At 38.2% G+C, this 25,977-nt stretch overlaps 1 protein-coding gene across 1 annotated transcript in view; it reads left to right on the top strand.

Moving 5' to 3' along the window:
- Nucleotides 1-25,650, top strand: part of LOC104493265 (RNA-binding Raly-like protein) — a gene marked incomplete at its 3' end in the record, with an annotated part of 36,351 nt that extends 10,701 nt beyond the window's left edge. The window contains exons 2-6 of the mRNA XM_010135915.1: nt 8,086-8,133; nt 11,862-12,025; nt 12,694-12,774; nt 20,080-20,193; nt 25,472-25,650. Of these exons, the coding sequence (XP_010134217.1) occupies nt 12,720-12,774; nt 20,080-20,193; nt 25,472-25,650 (348 nt within the window). The remainder of the gene's footprint in view (nt 1-8,085; nt 8,134-11,861; nt 12,026-12,693; nt 12,775-20,079; nt 20,194-25,471) is intronic.
- Nucleotides 25,651-25,977: the final 327 nt, after the last annotated feature.

The raw sequence follows: 25,977 nt of genomic DNA, 5'->3' as shown, positions 1-25,977 counted from the left end.
CTTTCCCTTATGAAAATGAATTTAATGGAAAATTCTAGACATAGGTTTAAGATGATAAACAATTTTACCTGATCCCTTTCATTCAACAGCTTTATTCTGGATTTACCATGAGGTCGTTCAAAGTGGTGATATTTGAATACTCTTCTGTAAATCAAAATCAAAGGTTTTTCCACTGATATTTTATATATTCCTTTGTTTTGTAACTTTTTATTCCCTTACAGACCAGAAATACTGTTTTCTTCACCGTGTATACAGAAAGCGAACGGACACAGGCCCTTCCAGGGTGCTGAAGTATTAGGAGGCACAGATTTATCAGAAACCAGTGAAAGTGTAGTCCCATTGTTAGCACTGGTCTAGAGGGTACACAACTGTGTGATGCACAACCGCCCTTTCCACTCATCCCTGACCAGACTAGTCCTGTACTCAGTTACAGAAGAATCTCCTTTGTATCAAATGCACTTCCCATATCCATTTACCATGGAAATTATCTCACAGTGGGTCATGAGTACAAGAATGCTTTCTTAGATTCACACCACCTGGTGCTTCCATTTATACTGGAACTTCACTTGCAAAGCTCATTCTTGGAAAAACAAACTGTTATGTCTTTCATGTCTACATTTTGCAGGTTTAATCCTTGAGTTGCTTAATCCAAAATAATTAAATTACATTTGTAAACTCAGTGTAAATGAGAACAGGATTAAATTCAATTTAAGCTTCCTGACATGTTGAAAAACGGAAAGCGTGTTGCAATTTTCTAGAAATATTTTGTCTTTACGTGAAGTCTGTCACATTGTAATTGATTAATCTTTTGTGAACTGTGCTTTTCTGTTTCATTCTGTGCTTCTAAGACTGCTTCTCTGAAGAGTACATAAAGTTTTCAGAGGTCTGTTTTTGTAATCTTAAGCGGTTAGTCTGTCAGCTACACTTTAAAGCCTAAACCCTTCACCGGTCAATGACTGGTCAAACCAAGTTAAACGACACTCCCGCAATGTATCCAATGTTACTAATAATTGGATAATCAGTTATATGTGTATGGTTTGACAGCAGTACCTTGAATAGAGTGAATTTAAAACACATTTTTAAGAGACAGGACTCTTGTACTAAAAAAATGTGCTATGGACATCAAGAATTTCATAGTCACTCTACACAATTAAAGGACACCTTGGGAAATGGTTAGGCCACTGGAAAGCTTTTTCATTACCTTATTATAAAATGTTCCCATGGGAAACATAAGCAATTGGAGATTGCTTTTGATGACAGAAAAATCATTTAACAGCAGGAGGAAAGAGGCCAGGTATTTTTTTACTCAGATTTCTTTACTTACAAAGGCTACTATTTTGTTTCACAAAAGCATCAGGCTAACAGTGTTAAGCATAGACTGGCCCTGCAGCCACAGCGAGCAGCTTTTATTAGGAGTAATTCTAATACTTACCATTTAGCTGTACAGAAATTTGCTGGGGCTAAATTTTGCCCTGAAATCCCTGCATCATTTGTGCCCGTCTGCTGACATAAAGAGGTCCCAGACCAGCTGATCCCCAGAGTCTGACGATTGATCTCAATGTCTTTGCTGTCCTCTGCTTCACAAGCTTTGTCTAATCCTCTACAGGGAAGTGTCTAAGTGGCCTAATTACCTAATTGTGTATATATAACTTTGAATATTTACCCAAGTTTTTCCTAAAATTTAGGTTGGAGAGTAAATTCAACAGTTTTCCCAAACACATTTCATGGGGAAAGTAGTTCTCTAGAAGAGAGGATGAGGGTAAAGAAATCTATCTGAAGATAGAAAAAAATGCAGACTAATCATATTGCAAATAAATTCTGCCTACGCCTATAGAAAAATACTTCAATGGAAAATGGAGTACTGTATGTCAGCTATTTTACGTATACACATCTTGCTTGGACAAAATGTACCTCTTTAGATTTGCCAAAAACTCCTCGGTTTTGCAGAAAAAATATCTCCAGGTACAGCACTACATTCCTTGCTATACTTTTTAAAATGTGACTCCATAAGTCTCCACAACCTCATGGAAAATAAAAAGAAATCTATCCTGCACTTATTAATTGAATGATCATGTAGAATTAGAGTAAAACTTCTATTAACTTATCATTACCAAATTGCTGTGAACATTTATCCATAATTGAAATATACAAATAGTAGCTTATATTCAATGATTTGACATTTTGGGACAAGTGGTTGAGGATTTTGGTGATTGTTTTGTTTTGTTTTGTTTTGTTTTGTTTTGTAACTCTACCTATTTACCCTCACAACGGCACTATGAAAATTAATGTAACATACCTTTCTGCAGTTACTTTTCCATACTTTTTTTTTGCTGTAAAGCTCCAAGAATATATTACTTGAAAGAATCACTGACAAAATGTGTCTTTTGTCAGTAAGCATGTCAGCAAAAAGCAGATTCTGGAGAATATTCTCTTTCTCACAGAATACACAGCCTGAACTGCAAAACTGAAGGGTGCTTCCACTTCCATCAGCATTCTCAGCCTTATCTAAAATTGAATCATCTTTAAAGGAAAGGTGGGATTCAGCCCACCAATTTAGCTCATGTCTTTGGGGAATGTAGGTAACCATCCACTGAAAAGTGGCCTGAAATGTCCACCTTTTTCCATAGCTCATGAAACTCATTGCCACCTCTTTAATTTTCTAACAGGGGGAAGTTTCCATTTCCCAGTGCTTATTCCCTCATCTCATCATCTCATTACCCTCACTCACTCCCTTTTTTTAACATCACATCGGTGTAGACTGATTGTCTTTTGCACTCAACAGGAACAATTTCTAGCACTCCTTTTATATGACAAGAGAAGTTATTTTACAAGTGACTGGAATAGTAGTTTCAATCATTATGTTGATACGTGCCTCCTAAAAAGGGTTTGATTGAAGGAATATTGATTTTGTATTTCATATTTTTATCCAGCCCTGACAACAGAGAAGCAATTGACAGTATAAATGGTGATAGCACTGTCAATTGAATTAAGATACATTATGCCTGGTTTGTCAGCATTTATAATTTACAAATGCATCTTTGTAATTATGGAATAAAGAAGAGATCTTAGCTAATAGTGACTCACATGCAAGACAGAAATTCTTGTTGCCATGAAAATAACAAAAGATATTTCTGCTCTGTTCTGCATTAACTATTTAAAGTCAGAATAACTCACTGAAGTCAGTTAAACTAGTGTTCAAAGCTAAGTAAATTACAAGCCTGTGACTGTACAGTTTAGAAAAATCTTTTGTGAGCACAGAACACAGAACACAAGAAAGATTACACTGTAATAAAATATTTTCAATATGCAATATCATCAGATAAAGACATGATTACAAAGATGCAGCAGCTTAATTTTGCATTTGCCTGACTGACAGGTGCAACTGCTGATGTGCATAGGAAATTTGAATATGTACAGCATCGTAACTCTGAAAATACAGTCTTTGAGGAATCCTTTATTCTTCAGACATATGCAATTTAAAGCAGGTGTAGTGTTAAGTGAAGTGAAGCTAAAAGAGACAGCTTTTACAAGATTGTCTTGGTGATAATAGGCCAGAAAAAGGGATTGTGACTTCTGCTTAACAGAAACACTTTATTGATGAGTTTTCTTTGCCTCAGTGTGAACATTACAGTGTCTTTTACTGTCTGTTTTAAAAGGAGCATCATGTACGCCATTCTGCTGTTAATATTGCAGACATGGCATGTTTGTGGGTAAGTAATCTGCCTGCTTACAGTGCCATCAGGAAACCACTGACTCCACCAGTTCACAAGCTCATTTAGACCTTTCTCTGCTTCCAATTTGCTCAATATTTGTTATTCAACACCACGCGAGTGATTTCCTGCAGCCTCTGTAACACAGGTTGTTGGGTTGCTAAGGAATATCTCTCAAGAGGTTAAGAGCCCTGTAGTCACCTTCGTCTCAGTGCCAGTTATTATCTGTGCTAATTTTCTGCTTCATTTTTTTTATACCGTAGCACTGACCAAAGCTTATGTCTGTCCCTTGGCATGCATAAGCAAGAACAATAATGGCAGTAGGTGGAGAGATGTACTGGTAGCTTTCACAGTATAATGTCTTTCAAATATTACTATAAATGAAACATCATCATTCAACTAACAAAAAAAAAAAAAGGAATGAAAAAGAAAAAAGCCAAGTGAGATTTGTTGGAAAAACAGAAGTTTTTCTCCTAGGTCATGCATTTTGGGTTCTTTTCATTGTTGTTGGTTTATGGTCTTTTCAGTACACATGCCGGACAACTGCTTCACAGCCAAGAGGACTAGGAACTGTCTTTGTGAAACCCCAGACACCTCTAAGGGTTCCACACAGTATCTTGCATCTGTGGGCTGTTCACTCAGCAGTCATAGTGAAGGACACTTAACCCTGGGAGCTATAGCATGTTGTCTCCATGTTGCTGGTGTTGCCACAGCTGCATGTAGAATTTCAGAGAGTGAAAAAAAGACCCAGATCATGGATATAAAGGATCTACATCAAGATTTCCCGAAGCTTTAAACCTATCTTCCTTCACTTATCGTATTCCATACAGGTCAACACCGACAAATAAGGTCCCACAATACTATTCCTCTTCCTTGTTTTAATAGATAGCATGGAAGAATAAATGTCTTTCCTCCGTGACTCATACCTGGATTCTATCAGCTTTCTTCAAGAAGACTAAGTAATGGAAAAGGGAAAAAGAAATAAAGCCCCTTTCTCTGCTGAGAGCTCATGGCAGCCCACCCACCTCTACTACCTCTGGGTGATATTCCTGCCTTGAGGGTAAAGTAGCTGTTATTACATCTTTGCCAAGCATCCCAAGTAAGGAATCCCTGTGGCTTGTTAGAATCTACAATACATTTTCATCTCTTATCCCAGCTATGAAGTCAGAGATGGATAAGGACAAATTGCATAAGGTTTGCTGTAGCTAAAGCCATGTGTATGCCCATTTGAGAGACTGACTGCCATGCAACGCACAGAATACCTGCAGTTACTTCTTATCTTGATAGCAGTGGATGATACTCTGCCTTGCAAAAATCCAAAGCACCTAACGTTAAGGTTAGAAGCAACATCTGTAGAAGAGCTGTATAGATAGCTTCAGCTGTAAAACATTATATGAAAACCACCAGAGTTTCTATGGGTGAAAATTAAAGACAACAACAGTATCAGATGCTTCAGAAGCAATGAAATATTTTTAAAAGGTAATATAAGCAACCCGTAAAAATTCACAAGAATTCATAGATTGCAATGCCATGTGATAACCAGACTCCAAAATGTGCTTCTACTTTTTCCTGCATTGGTCCCACAGATAAGCTGTTCTTTCAAAGCTTAAGAAATATAAAGCACTGAGTTCACCTTCAAGACAGAAGTTACCTGAACAGAGAACAGAGCAAACAGATTAAATTTTTAGGGGTCAACTGATGTGCAGAACTGCTTCTCTCAAAAATGAAGTATTATCCAAGATGTTACAGTCAATTTTAAAAATTTTTAAAATATATAAATGGTATTTTTCAATAATATAAAAGTATTCTGCATGAAGAATGCTGTGTCACATGATCTCCTCAGTGCTACAGTGACAGAGTGAGACCAGAAAGTAGGGAAGGAGAGAAACAATTCATTGCCACACCAGAAACCCTTTTCTGCATTTTCCCTACCCAAAACTTCCACTGCCTGCCCCTACCTTCATCTGAGGAACCTGTGAGCCTTTCCCAACCATTCAACCCTCTCTCAATCCTGCTGACTTTTTTCACTAGCACATCCAGATCTCTGCCTGAGACCTCTTTGCCCCCTCTGCCCCATCAGTGCCACCATTTCTAGGGATGGCTTTGAGCCATCTCTGTCATTGTATCTGTACGTGAAAAATAATTTCCACACTCTTAAAGCCCAGTGAAGGGCCAGGAGTCTTTACTGTGTCCTGTGGGCCGGAGTTAAGTTTCCACAGACAAATAAAGCTGCCCTTCAGCCTCACTCTAGCTGGTGCAAAGTGAATTACTCTTCATCAGCTTCATGGTTTTCAGTCTTGAAAAACGGAATTTATCTGGTCTTTATGGAAATTAAATTAATGTCACTCCAGGTGAAAGGTTTCATGTGACAGTCCTTTTAAATTTAATCTTTGTTCTTCAAATTGTCTATTATCTTTTACTTGAGAACATAAATTGAATATTAAGTATGGGCTTTCTGCACATATTAATCATTCAGCTAAATAAAACCGCTACCAAACTGTGAATAGTTTTAAATAAAATAATAGCTTTCCTACCTGCTACCTCTTAGTTTAATGTAAACTGACTATACAGTGAAAGACAAAATAAGAGCTGTTGCTTAGTTTAGGGAAAATTTTGCTAGTTTAACATAAAGATAAGATACAGACAAATGATCATAATACAAGGTACAACTATTATTACTTAATGTTATTTTGCTTCCTCTGCCACACACAGCTTGCCTGCTGCTGCGTTCTGGTCTCTGGGGGCTGTTTTATTTAATAAGCGTTTCTCACAAAGTGCATATAGGGCCTTCTTTTCTCAAATTACCAACAGGACTACAGTTGGCTTTCTCACCTGGTGAGTCTCATGATCTGCACTGCTGGTCCAATTTTATGTGGGTAGACGGTACAACATATCCTATCACCTGCACCTGGGCACTTGTATCTGAGGCAGGTGTTGCAGAAGTGGAAATTGTCCCCTGACCTCCTGTTCCTTTGATGGATGTTTTTGCTGGGTGCAGACAGGGTAAATTGCAAACACCAAAATAAAAAAACTGGGATGAAATGATTACTGAAGTAATTTAAGCCTGCCAATGCTATTTTTTCCCTCTTGTAAGTGGTCAACCTCTGAAGCATAGCAAAGGGAAGAAAAGAGGAAAGAGATACTATGTGATGAGGAAAAGCAAACCCAAAGAACTCTTGAATTCTTGACCCATTCTTCAAAATATGCACTAAAAAAAAAAGAAATTAAGACATTTTGCTCAATGTGTTTCAAAAGCAGAAATCATCCACAAGTCCATTCTTTGAAGACAAATTTTGCTAATATGTAGCTGCCATCATTCATCTCCCTTTGTTTTCAGTGAATGTTTTCTTCTGTGCTTGGTCCTTCCTAACTCTCTACTTTCCACCTTTCTGCTTTCTTATTTGAAGCTTCTTCTTTTTTGTGATACTTTCTTCATATATCTCATCCTTCACTATTCATAACTGTCCTTCTCGGACAAGTGAAAATTGTATGGTTTGTGCCGCTAATTCTTGATCAGGTAGAGCACAAATCCCTTGTGACTCTTCCATGCAGAGCATTTATTAGCTCTTAGATTCTATTTTTTTGGATGTGTGAGATAGATAGATTTCATTGCTATTTCTTCACCATAAAGGCAGAAAGTTGTTAATTGAATGCAAAACTAGGAAGATCAATCTAGGATTGACTTTGCAATTGAAAGCTCCCTGGACCTTTGCAATTTCCTGCCTATATTTGTTTTTCTTGGTCCATGTCTTTTTCTATATTGGTGTGTATACTCCCTTCTGAACCTAAGAGCAAAGGTATCTCTGTAACACTATTCCTTGCACCATTCATTTCCATAACATTTTCCTTCTCTCTTTATGATGAAAGAAGTTTTGGCAAACTCAAGGACCAACAGTCCAACCCTTTCCATGTTTCTCATAAATCACATTCATTGTCTTATCTCTGCTCCCCTACTCATTTACCAGTCTTTCATGTATTTAACAGACTTCCTAGTCCACTGATTACACTGTGTTATCCCAGCACAGAAGAGGGCTTCAGTATTAGAGTGCTCACTCTGTGGGATCACTCAGAGAATTACCTTATAATGATCCTCTAATTACAGAGCTGTCATGCTGTGTTAAATCCTTTCTATATGTGCTGTCAACCGTTCACACTGCTCCACATGCCCCAGACTTCACATTTCTAAATATACTAGTAATAGCTGACAACAGCATTGACAAATATAATTTACACTGTATGGTTGTGGAAAACAAGTGGAAGGAGTTTGAAGAATGGCTGGGAATGTAAGAATAAACCAATATTACCAGAAAAGTCTTAGTCAATGCGTATTTTTCTATAAACCAGTTCATTCTTGGTTTTCTGTGTTTTTCCACAGTGGATATGTCTTTGATTATGATTACTACAGAGATGATTTCTACAACAGGTATGTGTGGTTATATTTTTGTACATCCGACACCTTTTATACTGTTTGTTTATAATGTAATCATATAATTTTGTTAGAGAGGTCTATTCTGATTTTACATATTGTTCATTATTTCTACTGTGTATCAGAAGACTGTTTGAATATGACAAGTGGAGATTACCACCACCAAATGTACGCTTATTAAATAGCTCTTTTGGGTTTATCCCTCTGTAAGAGCTTTTGGGACGTTTTCTATGATGAACACTTTAATAGTAGTTTAATTACTTGCTGTTTCTTCCTACAGAGCTCCTCCAGGCCTACTTTCACTGGAACATATAGCAGATGTAAAATTCTTCATTATAACACTCACGGGTCTGTCTTTTCATCCGTGTGTACAAAAAGATATAGAATGTCTTTTGGAAAACTTGTCTTCTAAGAAGGTTTAGAAGTCTAGAAGGACCTTGAGGGAAGCAAAACCTCAAGTTGAATAGCTTGTGTGTGTCTGTAGGAGGAAGTGTGGATACCTGAGGAATTGAAGACTTGTGCCTTGAGTGTATACACACAACCTAGATCAGCATTGTAGGTCTTTATTCATTCAGATGTAGCAGAACCACCACAATACAGAGTTAACATGGATGACCACAGATAACCAACTTGAAATCCAGCAGTGTTGAGTCTTTGCATTACAGTGCCTGGTTTAGCATAGGCCAAGTGAGTCAGAGGGGAAAAAAAACAGTGTTCCACCAAACTCTTCTAATCTGAGATTTCTTTTATGGAAAGCATTGGACAATAGCATGGGAGCAGTTTACACATTGAAGATAAATTATCATTTGCTATATACCTTTCTGCTTAGGAACACTGTAGGAAAAATGTAGGAATATATTTGCGTTTGATTTTTTCATGGGGTTGGTCCAGTACAAGCCACTAGTTTTGGTTTTGCTTGTAAATGACCATATTCACTTTGGACAGAGCTAAAAGTAGTGAGCTATAAACCTATGGAGTAAAAGCCATCAATGCAGTTTAATCCTGCTCAGTCCAGCCTTGACAGTAGGAGCAGTTCATGTCCTGTAAAAAGTTAACTTCACAGGTTTGTGTTTGCTTTCCTCAAGGTTACTGCTCCGAATTTCATCAGTGGATTTGCATGTTCTTATACAGAATACTGCTTCTGATCAATGCCACTTGAATTTTAGTTATGTGTCTTTATTTTTTTTCCCTAATTCTGTACATTATGGGTAGCGCAAATTAACAATTACAATAGTTACATTTCCACAACAAAAGAAATACTTCTTGGACATTAAAGGTTGTTTTTGTGGAACTTAGGGTCTATATCTCATGACTGTCTTATGTAAAACAGCTGACAGTGAAATGTGTCCATAAATCTACTCAATACTATAATTTTCAGATTCAGAAATCTTCCAGGATTAAGATAGCAGATCTTTTATGGTAGAAAACCCAAATATAAGGTTGGCCTCACAAGGCTGGCCATGCTGATCTGATGACAATAAAAAGTTTAGGAGGTTAAAGGTCTCTGTCAGATTAAGTTAAGGGAAGTGTTGGATAAAAAGTTCTTTGTGGTAAATACGGGAAAGAAAATCCCATGTAAAGTTCAATATACTACCAACATGCATATAGGAAATATAAATTAAGAAATATAGTCATGATTCTTTGAATTTCTGAACTTTCTGAATTTCTGAGTTTTATCCCAAATCATAAGACTTATTTTGTAATACTCATTAATTTTACAACCTTCCTGATGGGAGAATACACCTATCTTATCTTGACTACGGCAGCGCTGAGTTCAGAAAAGGGCAGCAGAAACAGTTAGTGCTGTAAAATAAAACCTGTATGAAGACATATTGGCAAGATCAGGACTGCACAGTTTAGAAGGGTGGGTGAAAGAAAAGGCACTGTTATATGCACATTAGTAATTATTGAGACAGAGGATTGCTTTAGAACTAAGCATTTCTGTTTAACATTTCTCATTTTGCAGCACAACGAAACCAGGCAGGGTACTCAAAAACTGACAAAAGGAAGCATTTTTTTAAAGACAGCATATTGTTAAAATATAGAGAACTTGGTGCAACGAAATAAGTCCAAAAGCTTTGCATAAATTCAAAAATAAAAATAGTAATATTAGATACCAATCCTTTTCTATATTTCAAAAAGGAAGCATAGTTTTGCATTTCACTACATTATTTAAACGTGAACTACTGGAAGCTAGGAAAAAAAAAATCACCTTGGAGGAATAATTGCATCATGATCTCCTGCGTGATGGCTTAAGGTTCTCCTGAAACAGGTTTTCCCAGTAATGTCAAACGGGAGATTGTGAGCAACCTGCAGATCATCCAATATGATAAATGATGAGTGACAACGAACAAAAATATTTCAGTTAAAAGTCCAAAAATGTTTTAGTGTTCATACATAGTTGTTTAGTTATGTTCACAATGGCTAGAAACTGCTTATTCAGCCAGAATATTCCCCAGAAGACAAATTCAGTGGGGGTGGTGGGATCTCTGTGACACGTTTTGTAGGCAGCTATGGAAAAGAAGGGAGCTGGTTATATTGTCCGTAGGATTACCATACAGACATCAGTAAGGATCCGGGGATTTAATCATGAGGAGTGTACTTGCTAGGAAACAGTCTAGAAGACTGAAGTTTGATTCTGCTTCCTGTTCAGCATGCTCTTAGACACTGTGGTAAATTAATTACTGGTTTTTGTCTGCCTGTTTTCAAATATGTATCTACCTACCCAGCTGGGTGACAGTAGTCAGAATTGTGAAGATGAAACATGCAGTTATAAATTTCCATAATTACTAGTTGCAAATATCATTTGAAAGAAACTTGAGATCTGCTCTAGTGTCTTAACTGGAAATCTTCATTTTTTGAACCTTCTTCTCTTGACCTGTTGTATTCAGAGCCCAAAGCTTTTATGTTCTAAATATATCTGTAGCTTTGCTTACCTTTGCTGCTGCATCTGTTTTCTTCTATGTAGGTTAGTGAGCTGCTGTTGAGAACTGTGTTTTTAGGATTGGGGTATTCTGTCTGGGAACACCAGTTCATTTTGGTTGTAGAGTATCTTTTGTTGACTGTAGTGGTAATTCTCTAAATATCTACTTGCTGCAGTAGTTTTGGTTTGAACAAGACTCTTTTTTTATTAAGCATGCTTGGGCATTTCAGTGATTTTACATCAGTTCATTCTCCAGTAGAGGGAACATATAATAGAACATATTTTCTATGCATTCAGAAGGACATACGGATCCCTCTCTCTGAAAGCTTTTGGCTTTTTGCAAACTGCAGGATATTTCTCTATGGGGATGGTTCGCTTTAGACAAGTTCATTTCTTTTTCTATCTCTAAGGATAGCACATAGAAAACTAGAATTTAAGGCATGCATGTAATAAAGGAGCTGAAATGTCACCACAACAAAAGGTACTACTGTGTGCAATGAAACAATGTGGACCTGTGGAAAGCAAGTTATGGATTTTCCATACTGCAAATAACACAGTCCCATAACACATCCCTCATTTGAATTACAGAAAAAATCTGAGCTATGCACTGGTCTGTGACTGAAATTTGAATATGGCACTTAATGTTCATAGGTCATTGAAATCTAATTTGACTGTGATATAAAGTGATTACTGTTTCAAAGGGTAATTTTCTCAAAGATAACATGAAATTTAGTTGACAAGACTTTCACGATATGAAATCCCAAAAGGTTTTACGGAGTCCAGCTGACTTAATCTTTTCTAGGTTGTTTGATTACCATGGTCGTGTCCCCCCACCACCCCGTGCAGTGATTCCACTGAAGCGTCCTCGTGTTGCAGTGACAACAACTCGCAGAGGCAAAGGGGTTTTCTCTGTGAAAGGAGCATCACGATCCACCTCCAGTGGGGCTTCTTCCTCAGGATCCAAATGTGAGTTGTTCATATCGATTTGATTTTACTGAAAAACGGTCCTAGTAATTTCTGCAAGCAGACAGCTTCCACTCTGTATCTCTGTGGCTGTCATTTCCTACCCTCAGACTTTAGCATGAAAAATGGGTTTGATTACCAAAGCTGCCATGCCTTTCCTGCAAGTCAAAGAGCACACTGATGTAACTTTTGAAGGAAATCCGTTCAACACTATTTGACTTACTCCCTTGGCCTCAGAAGAAGCCTGTTTAAAATTTCCTATCATCACGATTGCTTATGCTCTGTGAGGTCTCGTGAACAGCTGATAATAAAGCAAAGCTAATAATATTGAGAGAGGTGCACTGATTTCTATTGAGACTTGAGGGTTATATGTGAGCTGGGGTGGGGGGGAGTGCTGGGTGGGTGGGATAGGCAGGACAGGGGAGATTGGTTTGTGAGTGCTTTTTTTTTTTTGCCAGATTCCTTTGAGGGTAGAAAGATGCAAAGTGTCTTTGCTTGCTCTAAAGGGAGTCCCAAAAAGGACTGGCACCTTGAGGCTATTCAGTCCTTCTTTAGTGAGTTGGCCTTAGAAGAGCTGATGAACAATAAGCATTTCCTCCTTCATGTTCACCAAGCTCCCCAACCCACAGTATGTCCTGGGAACTTCATCTTCCTCTTCGTGCATCTTTCAGCACCCACCTGTCTTCCCCTGCCCCTTATGTGGAGTGATACTGTCCTTGGAAGCGTCACTGGAAGAGGAAGAGAAAGATCAGGTAGGGATCAGATATTAGAAAGAATGAAGGGACTTCAGTAAGACACTTGCAGACTGGTAAACAAAGCATCATGCAGTCTTACACACAGCCATGAAATATGTGGATCCACCAACTGTACATCTTACTCCAAGAGCAGTAAATTATGGCATCAGCATGAGCCAAGTATATAATCTGCTTGAATAAGATATCCAAATCTCACACGCTAGCATCTGACAAAGAAGGATGACTTCTAGTAAGCCCATTAGAATCCATTCTTGATCCTACTGTATGAACTGATGGTATCAGAGACTTTGAAAAAAGCCAATGTAATAAACATGTAATAAACATTAAATAAACATGCATGTGACTTAAAGAATTGAAATGTGAAAAACAGAGCTAGAAACTATGTGGTACACTGAGGAACAAGCAGCTCAAGCAGTGCCTTGGAAAGGATGGCATTCTGAGAAACAGAGGTTCTGTTGGATGTACAGTTGAATCACACAAGTCTCTGGTGAACAAACTGGCTAGATGTTCATTACGAATAATGAGAGCATAAAGCAGATTATAGGATTCAGCCCTACTGTGCATACTCATAGCCAATGGCTATAAGACCTCCACTGTCTGCATAACATGGCAAATGTTGCAGAACCTGTAAATTAGTTACTGGAATTGCAGTCAGGAGTGTAGAGATCCTAACACATAGTGTTACGTCCCCGCGCAAGTATCTTTCAACGTATTCAATTGTGATGTGAATTCTAGAAATGTCAGTCTAAGAGCTCCAGTGTCAATATGATCTTTGGATCCAGCTCTTTAGCACTGGAGAGAGAGCTGCAAGATGCATCACTAAAAACGTGGCCTGACATTCTGACCTCTGTCAGGCTTCCACCCGCCGTTCTTTACAACACAACCGGAACACAACTGCTGAGACTATTCATCATGCTGGAATAAATTGCAGAAAAAATTCTTTCTGCATGCAGAACACCTTTAAATGGAGTCAGACACACAGTACACAGACTTCCATGCTTCATTTCCCCATGGAATTACTTCCCTTTTTGTCAGGTCCAACCAGCCCATCATAAAGGTAGAAACATGATTTTGTTGACTTGGACAGGAATGTAATCAGCTTATTGTAAGACGTTTATCAGAGAAATAACCAAGTCATTCCCTCAGGGGCTTCAAGTTGGAAAGAAAGTAGAGCATGTGTATTTTGTGGCTTCTTTTGTCATTTCCTTGGAAAAGTTACTTATATTGAATTGTGGGATGAAACAATTTAATTTTTTGTTGCCCCTTTACACTGCTAATTTGAACCCCTTGAACTAATGCTCTGTTGATTCTAATTGTAATTTATTGCCAGTTAAGGAGAAACACAGTTGGGGAGAAAAAAGCTATTTTGGGTTTTAATGAAATTCAATACTGTAAAACAGCTTAATAATGGGTTCAGAATTAACTATGTCAAAACAGTGTTGCCCCCAAATAGTAAAACTCTCACTCTCTCTCTGAGATCACATCCCCTAACAGATTTTTCAGATTTAAGTAGAAATCTCATAGCCATAACTGTTCTCATAGCTGTACTCCACACTCAGGCTGGACACAGAAAATGAACCCATACTTGTGGTATTGAAGGTCAAAACACACGGAACTCCTCAGTGAAATTATCAGAATTAGAGGGACACACTTCTGAAAACCAGTAATCCAAAGACAGAACTTCATTGTGGCACACAACAAAAATGTTATAAAAACTAATAGCAAAAATGCTTTGCTCACAGATGAGTACATCTGCAAAACTAATGCCTGCCAATGGAGTAAATTTTTGTTGCACCAAAAGTGGCAAAACATTTTCTAAGTTTGTTCCCCAAAACCAAAGTAAGTTAGGAGGATTTAATTTCTTTCCTGAATCTATGATTTTTCAAGACCATTTGTCAGTATTTTACTTTCTTTTTAACTCCAAAGAGTAGGAAAAAAGATAAATCAACTTTTACACATTATCAGAAGTAACTCACATAATGAAACATACTGGTGTGGAAAATACATGTAGCAGTTCTTCATGTTAAAGGTATGCAGTAGCAGATGCAGATTACTATCTAGAACTGAGCAAAACTCATTTTTTCTGGCAATACAGACACTGAAACTCTTGGAGTATGCACTTTCATTTTATACATCTGAAAACAGGAGGAAAAAACATCAATTTTTTTATGTCCTGTGTCCTTGAGATTAAGGAATAGACATTTAAAATGTAACAATATGTACTGAATTATGCCTTTAAATTAATTTACTTTGACTTTTATAGTTTGTATTTAGCTTCATCAGCTAACCCATTTTTCAGTGAATTCTAAAATAATACAATATGATAAAATATTTTACATTAAACATGAAGGGCTTAGATAAAAATGCCTGACATTTCAAAGAAATCTGAGTCATACTTTGTGGAAGAATCAATTTGTAGTTATGGTAAAAAATGTGTCTCAAATATAGTAAGTCATCAGTAGAACTAGATGCTTCAATGAAAAATGCATTCTGGAAGGCTCTTCTATTCCTGGCAGAGGGCTGGAAAGGGTCACTGAATCTAATTCCTTACTATTGCAAGTAGCTGCATTATCTAATCCTTTATGCTCCATCTTAAAGCTCATTAGCATTTGGGTTTTGTCTGTCTCTGTTTCTTCTAATTTCCAGCTTAAATTTGTTTCTCAGTATGCCAACACAGTCTTAGCTTTAAAGTTTTATTTTCTTTTACCTTCTGTCTCAGGCAAACAAGCAAAACTCTTCTCTCACACTACAGGCTTTCCATTCTCATGGTCACATTTGTGGCCCTTCTCCCCATGTACCTTCTAGAATTCAGTGGTTCAACCTGTACACATCATTTCAGATGAGCTCTTACAAGGCCCTTGTACATGGCATTGTGCTTCCCCATCTTTAGCAGTACATCCTTTGACACATCCCAGCACTGCATTTCCTTTCTCATGGCTGTATTGCAGCGATAGCCTATTGTCAACCTCAGGTTACTATTACACTGAAGGATAATTCTGACTTTTCCCACTGATGACCTTTGAAATAAAGAGTAGGAGTTCTGCTGTTAGTCAGCTGGGTGCAGGACTGTTTTTCCGGGCAATTACATTTCATCTTTTTTCTAATCTAGCATTCCTTAAAATCATTTGACTCCTCCTTCCATTCCAGTTCACTCTGAATAGAAGATACATTCCAATTTCATGTCATCAGCAAATTTCACCTGTTTATTTACTTTTTTGCATCAAAATTATTTAAGATATTTAGCCATTTTGATGCAGTGCTTGAGGAATTTCATTAGTAATTTCTTTCCCTTTCAACGCATGTATTTCTGTCACCTGTTGGCCTTTGTTTGTCTGCTAATGGTGGGGGGGAGGGCAGTAAGCTACTTTATTTTTCTAATCTATTACTGAAAAGCAGATAAACAGATGTTTTGGACATATGCTACTCTTCATGTTTATCAACTGCTTTATTTCTTTCCTGAGAACAATTAAAAAAAAATCAATGAAGTTTTAAAGGAGAATATATATACTCAAAGCAGGACACCGTGAGTACAGTATTTACAGTCTTTACATTTTGTATTTGTTGTAACACTGTGCTTAAAAAGCCTAAAGATTTTCGAAGCTCTATACCACAGAATCACAGAATCACAGAATCACAGAATGGTTAAGGTTGGAAAGGACCTTCTGGAGCTCATCTGGTCTAACTGCCCTGCTCAAGCAGGGTCACCTACAGCAAGTTTTCCAAGACCTAGTCCAGACAGCTTTTGACTATCTCCAAGGATGGGGACGCCACAGCTCTCTGGACTATCTGTGCAAGCATTTGACCACCCTCACAGGGGAGGAAAAAAAGGGCTTTTTTCTTGTGTTTAGATGCAATTTCACATGCTTTAGTTTGTGCCAATGATCTTTGGTGTATTAGAGGGCACTAGTGAGAAGAATCGGGCTTTGACTTCTTTATCCTCTCTTGTACTGAGGAGCCCAGAACTGGACACAGTACTCCAGATGTGACCTCACCAGTGCTGAGTAGAGGGGTGTGCTGGTTTTAGCTGGGGTAGAGTTAATTTTCTTCATAGTAGCTACTATGGGTCTGTATTTTGGATTTGTGCTGGAAACATGTTGATAATTGAGGGATATTTTAGTTACTGCTGAGCGCTTGCACAGAGTCAAGGCCTCGTCTGCTTCTCACACAAAGCCACCAGCAAGTAGACCGAAAGAGCACAAACCAGGACAGCTGACCCCAAGTGACCAAATGCTTATGTCATACCATGTGACATCACACTCAGCAATAAACTAGGGTAAAGGTTGGCCAGGGGACCACTGCTTAGGAACTGCCTGGGCTTCAGTCGGTGGTGAGCAATTGTTTTCATTTGCATCACTTGTCTTTCTTGCATTTTACTTAACTCTCTGATATTTTCCTTTTCAATTATTATTATTATTAATATTATGATTATTATCACTATAATTTTATTTTGTTTTAATTATTAAACTGTTCTGATCTCAACCCATGAATTTTCTTACTTTTACCCTTCCAATTTTCACCCCCCCATCCTGCTGTTGGGGGAATTGAGTGAGCAGCTGCATGGAGCTTAGTGGCCAGCACAGTTTAAACCATGACAAGGGGAAGGATCATCTCCCTCAACCTGCTGGCAACACTCCTCCTAATGCAGCCCAGGATCTTGACAGCCACCTTTGTCATAAGTGTGTATTACTGGCTCATATTCAGCTTGTTGACCATCAGGACTCTTCATAATTTGTCTTTAGTAATTGCTGCTTACTACAGAAATACCCAGTACAATATAACTGAGACCAGAATTTCTCTAGCAGGATGATTTTTAAGATTTTCACAATACATGCAAACTAAGACAATAAGCAACTCAAATAATTACACCATCACAATGTTGGAAACAGGGTAGAAATTTGGAACTTATGCAGATTTGTTGAAAATCTTCCCTCTTTTTTCTTTCAGTCCTTTTCAGAGTTAACTTGAAGTGATTGACTGTATAATGGAATCACCTCATTAAATGTGAATAATGATTTGCAGATTCAGTGACAAAAGCTTGAGGAAACAATTTTGGTGTAGGGGAATTTTGCAAGGTAGCAATAAAACTCCTGAGTGGTTTATAGCATCTTTGATTCCTATAGTATGATCACTGTTGTGTCTGTGTTCCCTCTTCTGCAGACTTATTTCCAAACTGGTTTCTCACTGAGACACCACAGGGAAGCTCCTGTGAAGCAGAAGGTTTGACCTGAGTTGAATGTGCCAGTTTCCTTACCAAACTCAGTGAAAATGTTTTCTGCTTTGCTTTTTAGGCTGGGAATAAATACTGTTAGGTCCTTGTGGTGTTGCTTCTGACTTTTGATCTTTTAGCCTTGTCAAGCTTGCTGTTTGCCAGTCAAGGGAGCACCTCTAATATAGCAGCTTGGCCACATGGGATGTGTTGCCAGCTGGCTTCAGAGTCGGTTGCTGCAAACACTTAGCATTCCCCATTGGACATCTTCACACCATTTCGCCCTGGAATCTGTGCTGCCCTGCTTCTCCAGCATGGACCAACCACTGACCCTGGGGAAGCAGTAACCTTCTAAATACACAGTCGTCAGAATCTTAATGTTTTGTTACAGATTTGAGGGATTGGACAGTGACCCGTCATTTCTCTAGGAACGTTCTAAGGCCTTGCTCTATAAATATACAGAATAATTCCATCAAGTACTGTATAGCATATAGAGGTCTAGCACAAAGGTTACTTACAAGCTTTGTTTTCTAAGCCCTACCATTCATTCAATGTGAGATCAGAGATTTCAGTCTATGATACTGTGAGATATGCAATTTCTCAATATAGGCACATGATTAAACAAGTTCATTACCACACATATCAACATACTGCCTTCAGCTGACTTGTTAAAACTATAATGCACACAACCCAAACTCTAAGATAAAAAGCTTTGGTTTCAATCTCAGTGAATCTGCTCCAAGTTTGCAGTAAGGCTCATTTTGAAGCAAACACATACTCATTTACTACAGCTGAAGCAGGCAGTAACTTGTCTGCACACTTCATCATCAGATTTTGACTGTCTGATAAAATATACCCATGAGACACCACTATGAGATACATGCACAAGGGTCAATGAACAGGATTGACAGGGTAAGACGCAGTCAAGACACCCTTTGGACAGAAAGGCAGCGTGTCCTTCCCCATGGCAGAATATCCCTTTTCCCTGGCTCACTAAGGGCCCTCCCGTTGTCAATGCACATGCTCCTCTAGCAACAGTAACGATGAATGAGTAATACTGCTTTTCCATTGCCAATCCTTCACAGGTTAAGGTGATCACCCATTTCTTCCTACAAGAGTTGTTGAGTAACAGCTATGTTACCTACCTTTGTAAATGGTTTTATTATCCCATGCTATCACAGAATTCCGTTTTTTTTTTCTCTTAGCCTTTTTAACATAGTATCCTGGCTCAGACAGGGCAGGTGGATTTGTTTCGACTGTCTTCTGAGCATAAAAACATGTCCTGATAATATCATAATAATGAGGTCATTCATGAGTCCTGCCGAGCTGTTTATTCTGAAGCTAAAACACCTCCAAAGCAGTTATTCCTTCTTACATTAGACAATGGGAGTGCAAAAATGAACATAACTTAAGAGTAATGCAATGCAACAAAGATTTGGAAAATTCAGCTCTTAATTTATTGGCGTTGCCTCCATGTCCCTGGGTGTGATCATAAAAATAAATATTTTCATATGTTATCCATAGCTGGAAATAGTACAAGAAATTACTAGATCTGAAAGGTTTTGAAGCCATAATACGTAACATCTATTGCAAGGAAGTTTTGACTGGAACATAACATTGCATTTCCAGCTACCCTAGCATTTATGTTACCATTCACTCTTGTTGGAAAATACCTACTGCCACTGTGAGCGATCTTTTTATTATTGTTGTTGTTACTACAAAACAGTCCAGCAAAGTAGCATTGCAAGGCTGTTAACTGTCTGTCATATTTGAATTATTCTCTCACTATCGGCTGTATTTCAATAAAAGTTACTTGGATTTACTAAGAATGCCCTTGAGATGTTTTGCTTGAAACATTACAGAGCAAAACATCTCACATAACCTCTTGCCATTAGGGCTTAGAATCCTGTGATTTCCTAGGATTCAGCATTTTTAAATAACACTATTCATTTTAGAAGTTAAATCTCTAAAAATACTGACAGAAATGGGAGAGTAGACTTTGTACTATGGAGGAAAGAAAAAATAACTTGTTTTCTTCATGGGGGGCTGCAAATACAGTTTATTTTATGTTTTGCATCTTTGCTCTCTTTCCACAGTGAAATCAGATGAGCTGCAAACAATCAAGAAGGAATTAACACAAATCAAATCAAAAATTGACTCCTTGCTAGGGAGACTGGAAAAGATTGAAAAGCAGCAAAAAGCTGAAGCAGGTAGGTGAGAGCAATTTGTAGTCAAATAAATTAAATTAGAACCTACTTATCAGTCAAGCAAACACATCAGAGACAACAGAAGTCTTCCAGAAATTTTGCTACATAGTGGAAGCCTGAAGCAAGGTAAATTAACTCTCAGGTAGAGCTATTGGAAGGATAAATTAATATTCTTCACAGAGCATGCAATATCATTTCAAGAATTGTTTTCGTGAAAAAAAAAGAAAATAAAAGATTCTTGCTAGATATTCTGGAAACAAAACATCACTAAATAATTGACTGGACAGAATTAAGTTAGAGGTTGTTGACCTTGGGGATGCTATCCACATTAAGAATTGTTAGATGGTCTGTATCAGGAATTATTGCTTGGGCAATGGGCAATACTCAGAAGTTGCAGTAAGGAACATTCCTGTTTGATATAAGGAAAAGAGATGTAAATAAACAATACAGCAAGCTTCCCACAGAGACTGCAGGGGCTGTATCCTTGGAGATGTTCAAAACTCATTGGGCTAGGGTCCCATGGACCTGGACCAACTTTCAGTGTGGCCCTGCTTTGAAGAGAGGCTGGACTTGGAGAGTCCAGAGATCCCTTCCAATCTAAGCTATTGTGTGAAGCTGCAGCATCTCTGTAAACTGGCCACACCTCTAGTTCAGTTTTTCTCTGGCTTGAAATGTTTTCTTTCAAGGCAAACCTTGAGAAAGACAAAGTCCAACACTACCTTTTAATTTAATAAAGTCCTTTGTTTCTATCACCACAGTGATCATTTTGCTAGCTGAATGATCTCAGCTGGCAGCACTTTAAATCCATGCTGAGCAGTTACATGGGATTTATGAGGTTGTATTTTCACCAAGGTATATATAGAAAATAACCTCAACTCTTGCTGCTGTCTATGGTATTTCCTTGGCTATTTCCTTCTAAGTCACATGGTATGCCTCTGTACAGGAGCAATGTATTAACGAGCTGATTTTGATGACAGCCAGTGGGGAAATGGAAGCCTTATCTCATGAAAAATCATAGCCCACACCCCCCCGCTACACCTCCCCCCCGCTCCTCTCCATTCTCTGATGAAACTTTTTATGCATTTTGTATGAAATAATCCACACCTGTCTGTGCGTCTGGACACTCAGATTTGTGTCCCTTGCCTAACTCAAATTAGTTACGTGAAGCCAAAGATACTCAACAGGACACATGAAGGGAGCTCTATCAAAACTCTCTAAAACATTGGCAGGAATTAGCAGTTGAGGTTCATAACGCTGTCAACAATAACAGACAAAATAGATATTTAGCTCTGACTCCTCCTATTCTCAAATGCCTGCCCTATTTCCTGATCTGTTGTGGGGGTATCTCTGAATCCAGAAGTTTCCAGCTGGCATTCAGAAATAACTGTAATGAACGTCTTCCTAGGGCAGAACACTTTAGAAAAATATTTTTAGATAACAAGTTAAAAAAGAAAAATACCAACCAACCAAAACCAGCTGTTTAAAAACCCCTACTTCTTCTTTACAATCATTTGCGAAGCTGACAGACAAGAATGAATCCCTCAGCTGTTATAGTTTACCCCACAAAATAAGTTGAGTGCTTTTTTCAAGTCTAAGGTGAACTATTAGTTCAGAGTGTGATTATCTCATTCAGGAGAATTGTGCACAATATGTATTCGTTATATTCTATTTTGTACTTTATGCAAGTTAGAGAAAAGTTCATGTATAATCAGTGAAGATGTAATTGCACGGCACTCCATTGAAACGTTTGTGTACTGAAATGCTCCAAAATGGCACATCCCTATTCAGGGAGCTTTTATATAAAATTCATTACTATGCAAAACAACCTACATGTCACTATACTTTGATAACAAATTTTTGCTTTTGCTAAAGGACTTTAGTGAACTCATTTAAATAGAAATCAGCTGAAAGAGGAAAAGGTTGATTTGTGTTAAATCATACTGTTCTGCCTTCTCAAGAGAATCAATGAATAATGTCCTCAGAAATTAACAGCTGTTTTGACATTGTTGATGTTCTAAAACATCAGGTGCAAAACTCATCCCCTGTTCCTTGCCTCTCATCAGAGGGTGTAAAGAGAAAAAAAAAATCAGAGATCCAGATACAGTAAACGTGGATACCCATTTAAGTCTCCTGAGCTGATGAAAAGGGTTATGCAGCCTAGGTGATTAGTCTGCAGATGATTGCTTCCTCAGCTAAAAAATTTGTGTTAGATAAAGCTACACCAGTAGTTGAACTCTTTCATTTATAGTGTCAGATGTGAGGTGATTTTGTTCCTTCTCTACAGTGTAGCAATATTACTTTCCTCTGCAAGAAGGTGTGGCCTCACTAACACTGGGATAGGAGAGATCCATTTCTTGTTTACACAAAACAAAAATCAAACCATCACCTTGTCCTTTTGGCTTTTTTAAGCTTGCGTCACTCTCATGAAGAACATTTATTTAATTATTAATCTTAAAAGTTATACATGTGGAGGAGTGTGATAGGTTACACAGACAAGCTGGACAAGCTTAGTGCATATATTGGTTACTGCTCTACAGCTGTGTGAAAACTCTCCTTACAGTAACAGCCACTGTTCTGTCTTTTAATATTATCAACTCCTGACCACTCCAGTTGGGGGAATATAGATAAGAGGATTTCCTGTGCATAAGGAAATTGCAGCAATAGCTCCTTTGTTTGTAAAAATCTGAATCAGAAAGCCAGGAAAAGAAGCTGTTCTGATGTGAAAATATTATTAGAGAATATTCTTGTAATATCAGAGATGGGTGCTGAAAGATAGGATCTTATGTTTAGTTTCTCAGAGGAGCCCAAAAGAGTTAGATGCTGAGCTGGTATTTTGGACTCCTCTGAACCACACAGTCTATGTTCTTATTCAGACAATTTTTTGCATCTGTATTCCAGAAGTTTTCTCATTTAAATGGGAATGGGTATTAAATACAGAATTGTTTTAATGGTATTAAGTTCACAATTTCCTTTTTTGAAAGCCTTGACCAAAATTGATTCAGTTGTCACTGCCACAGCTAGGTTAATCTCATAAGTGGCTTGAGGCAGAAGGTGGGGGGGCAGGACATAGTAGGCATAGCTGATTTGATCCACATTTCCTTGCACAGAAGGAATGACTTATAACTAGCATGGTATTGTATAGAGCACCTTACCAATAGATGATGAGGCTCCACGGGCTGAATCTTCTACTAATATGCATGAATACAGTACTGTTGAAGCAGTTACCTAAGAAGACCTTTTATTCTTTAAGTCCAAGAAATTTTATGAAGAAATTATGTGACCAAGGGAGAAAAGCTTGTTACATGTCTTTGGTAAATTACTTTGAAAATGAAGGACTAGAGACTAAAAAAAAACCTGAAGAGTTGGAAGTAAGTTGCAAAATAAATGTGCAGAGGTAAGAAGGAAAACCAAATGCCTTGGTTTAAGACTATGATGCAGAAAACTACGAGCAGAATTGAATATTATATGGAGCTGGTAATAATTTATAGTAAAATAATACTGTATTCATAGAGCTAGAAAATACAGAGGTTCACAGGGAATCTGCAAATTCCTCAGCTGTCCAACAAGATAAGTGTTGCGCTACTGGCATTACAGAATTGTCAGTCTAACAAATAAATGGTTTTATTCTAGAAATTTGATCGTTGATGGGTATTGCCACCCTCAGACTGAAAAGACACTGGTATTCCAGCTACATACAACCGATTCTCTGGCCTGTGTTCACTCTGAGTACATAAAGCATTTCACCTAAACTCCTGATGTGCATAGGAATAAGACTGATCTCTCCAACCACTCTTTTGGTCCGCCCGTCATTCCTCCCTCAGTCCTCCTCTGGCTTTCTGCTGGCTGGATGAAATTCCTTAGCATACCCAGGAATCTTGCAATACATAATTTCAACAATGCAGCTGTCTGTGCTAAGCCAACCAGAACAGATCCTCTGAGTCTTCTTGGAACTGGACTTTCTTTTCACTGCTTTGTAGAAATTATAGGAAACCTGTATTTGGGTAGTTGGAGGGGGCATTACCCAGTGTTAAGGGTTGAGGGCCGAGGCAAATAACCCCTCAAATTCCTTAACGATTCTCCTCTGTCTCACTGGAGACAGAAGAGGTTTCAAGGAGAAAGAAGAAATTCACACCTCGGTCTGCATTCGGGAAACTGAAACAAACTTTTAATAAACAATAAATCCACACGACTATTCACTACTTTACACATGTGCACAAACCCAGAAAAGAGAAAAAGGAAAAAAAAATGAAGAAGAAAAGATTTACACAAGCTGTTCTTTTCAAGGTCAGTTCTTTCAGTTGTTGGGAGGCAGCCAGTTCTGGGCAGGCAGCCAACAGCGAGGTGGGAGTAGAAGGCCTCTGCAGCTTGCGTCCAGGCAGGGAAAGTGAAGTTCTTTTCCGCGTGGCAAGACGGAGGAGGCGGGGGGGAAACCCCCGCACAGCCGATTTAATAGCAGGAAAGCTCTCGGCACGGATATTCTCACCTGATTTCAGACGGGACTGATGGCAATAATAGTTCACAGTCTGTAGTCCTCAGGGATCCGGGGGTGTAGACCCTCAGGTCTCGCTCCTGGTCGGGCCTAGTGGTCAGCCAGCAGAGTCACAGGAGGGTTCCTTTCGTAAAGCTGCACGGAAGCGGAGAGAGAGATCCGCCCCCTGCCTGCTGCTTTTAAAGACTTCCGACGTAACGTTTCACCTGACTCTCTTAAGCAATTACATGCGGAATGATTGTACTACCTGGAATAATTCTATTTGTCCATTTCCCAAAACAAGGAAGTTTTAGCTCAAACCAGGACACCCAGTTACATCAGCATATTATACTGACAGGGAGGAGCTGTTACTTTACTCCATTAAAAATATCTTCTGTTGTCTAGAAGGATTTGTTTATTATCTAAATGGTTGTCGAGACACATTCACAACAAACTTACGCAAATCCTTGTTCCTAAACGGATAATTAGCAGCCTTGCACTTCTCAGGATAGAGATTTATGGTCTTCTCACTGGGCTGCAGATAAATAAATATATTCCCAAGGCAAAGCAAAGTCCAGAAAATCAAAAGCTGGATCTGCTGGTAAATCAAGCCTTCATCCACCTCATGGAATAGATGAGCATGTTGGTACAACAAGGGGTTTGATCATATTTGCCTGGTAGATATTAACACACTGATTTTTAACAAAGCTAGCACATCTGGAGATGGAAGTTTAGGTTTCTTCCTCAGAACACTTTTCTTTGCCACCAATAGGGAAGGTTACTGAATCTCTATAGAGTATGTTTTCCTTACAGAAGCTCAAAAGAAACAAATGGAAGACAATGCTGATTTGATTCAAGAGGAATGCATATCAGAGAATGCAGATAACTCTACAGAAGAGCCAACTGAAGGAGGGCCAGATGCAGATGGGGATGGAGAAGATATGACTGATGGGATAGAGGAGGATTTTGATGAGGATGGCAGCAATGAGCTGGTAAGGAATAATCATTCCACGTCTGTCTGTAGAGTTGCAACAAGTAACCGAAGAGAAACAACAATTTGGGTTAACAAAATAAGCTCACAGCAGCACTGTGATGTTCTGTAACTAGTGCCTAGTCCTACATTCTTCATACACTGCAATATTAATTAAGCATAGGGTCCTTTGACAATAAATGAGAAAATATATTTTGCTACACTTGGTGATTTTATAAAGGAAATGTACTTTAAACTGGTTTACATTTATTATTTTATATTTACTGAAATGTAGATGAGAAAGGAAAATATGATGTGCTGCCTTTATTTTTTTTTTAATGAGCATTTA

The sequence above is a fragment of the Buceros rhinoceros genome, unplaced genomic scaffold, assembly GCF_000710305.1.
Source record: "Buceros rhinoceros silvestris isolate BGI_N320 unplaced genomic scaffold, ASM71030v1 scaffold11315, whole genome shotgun sequence".
Classification (NCBI taxonomy): domain Eukaryota; kingdom Metazoa; phylum Chordata; class Aves; order Bucerotiformes; family Bucerotidae; genus Buceros; species Buceros rhinoceros.
Note: the sequence above shows the minus strand (reverse complement) of the source record. Positions and strands in the feature narration are given on the sequence as shown.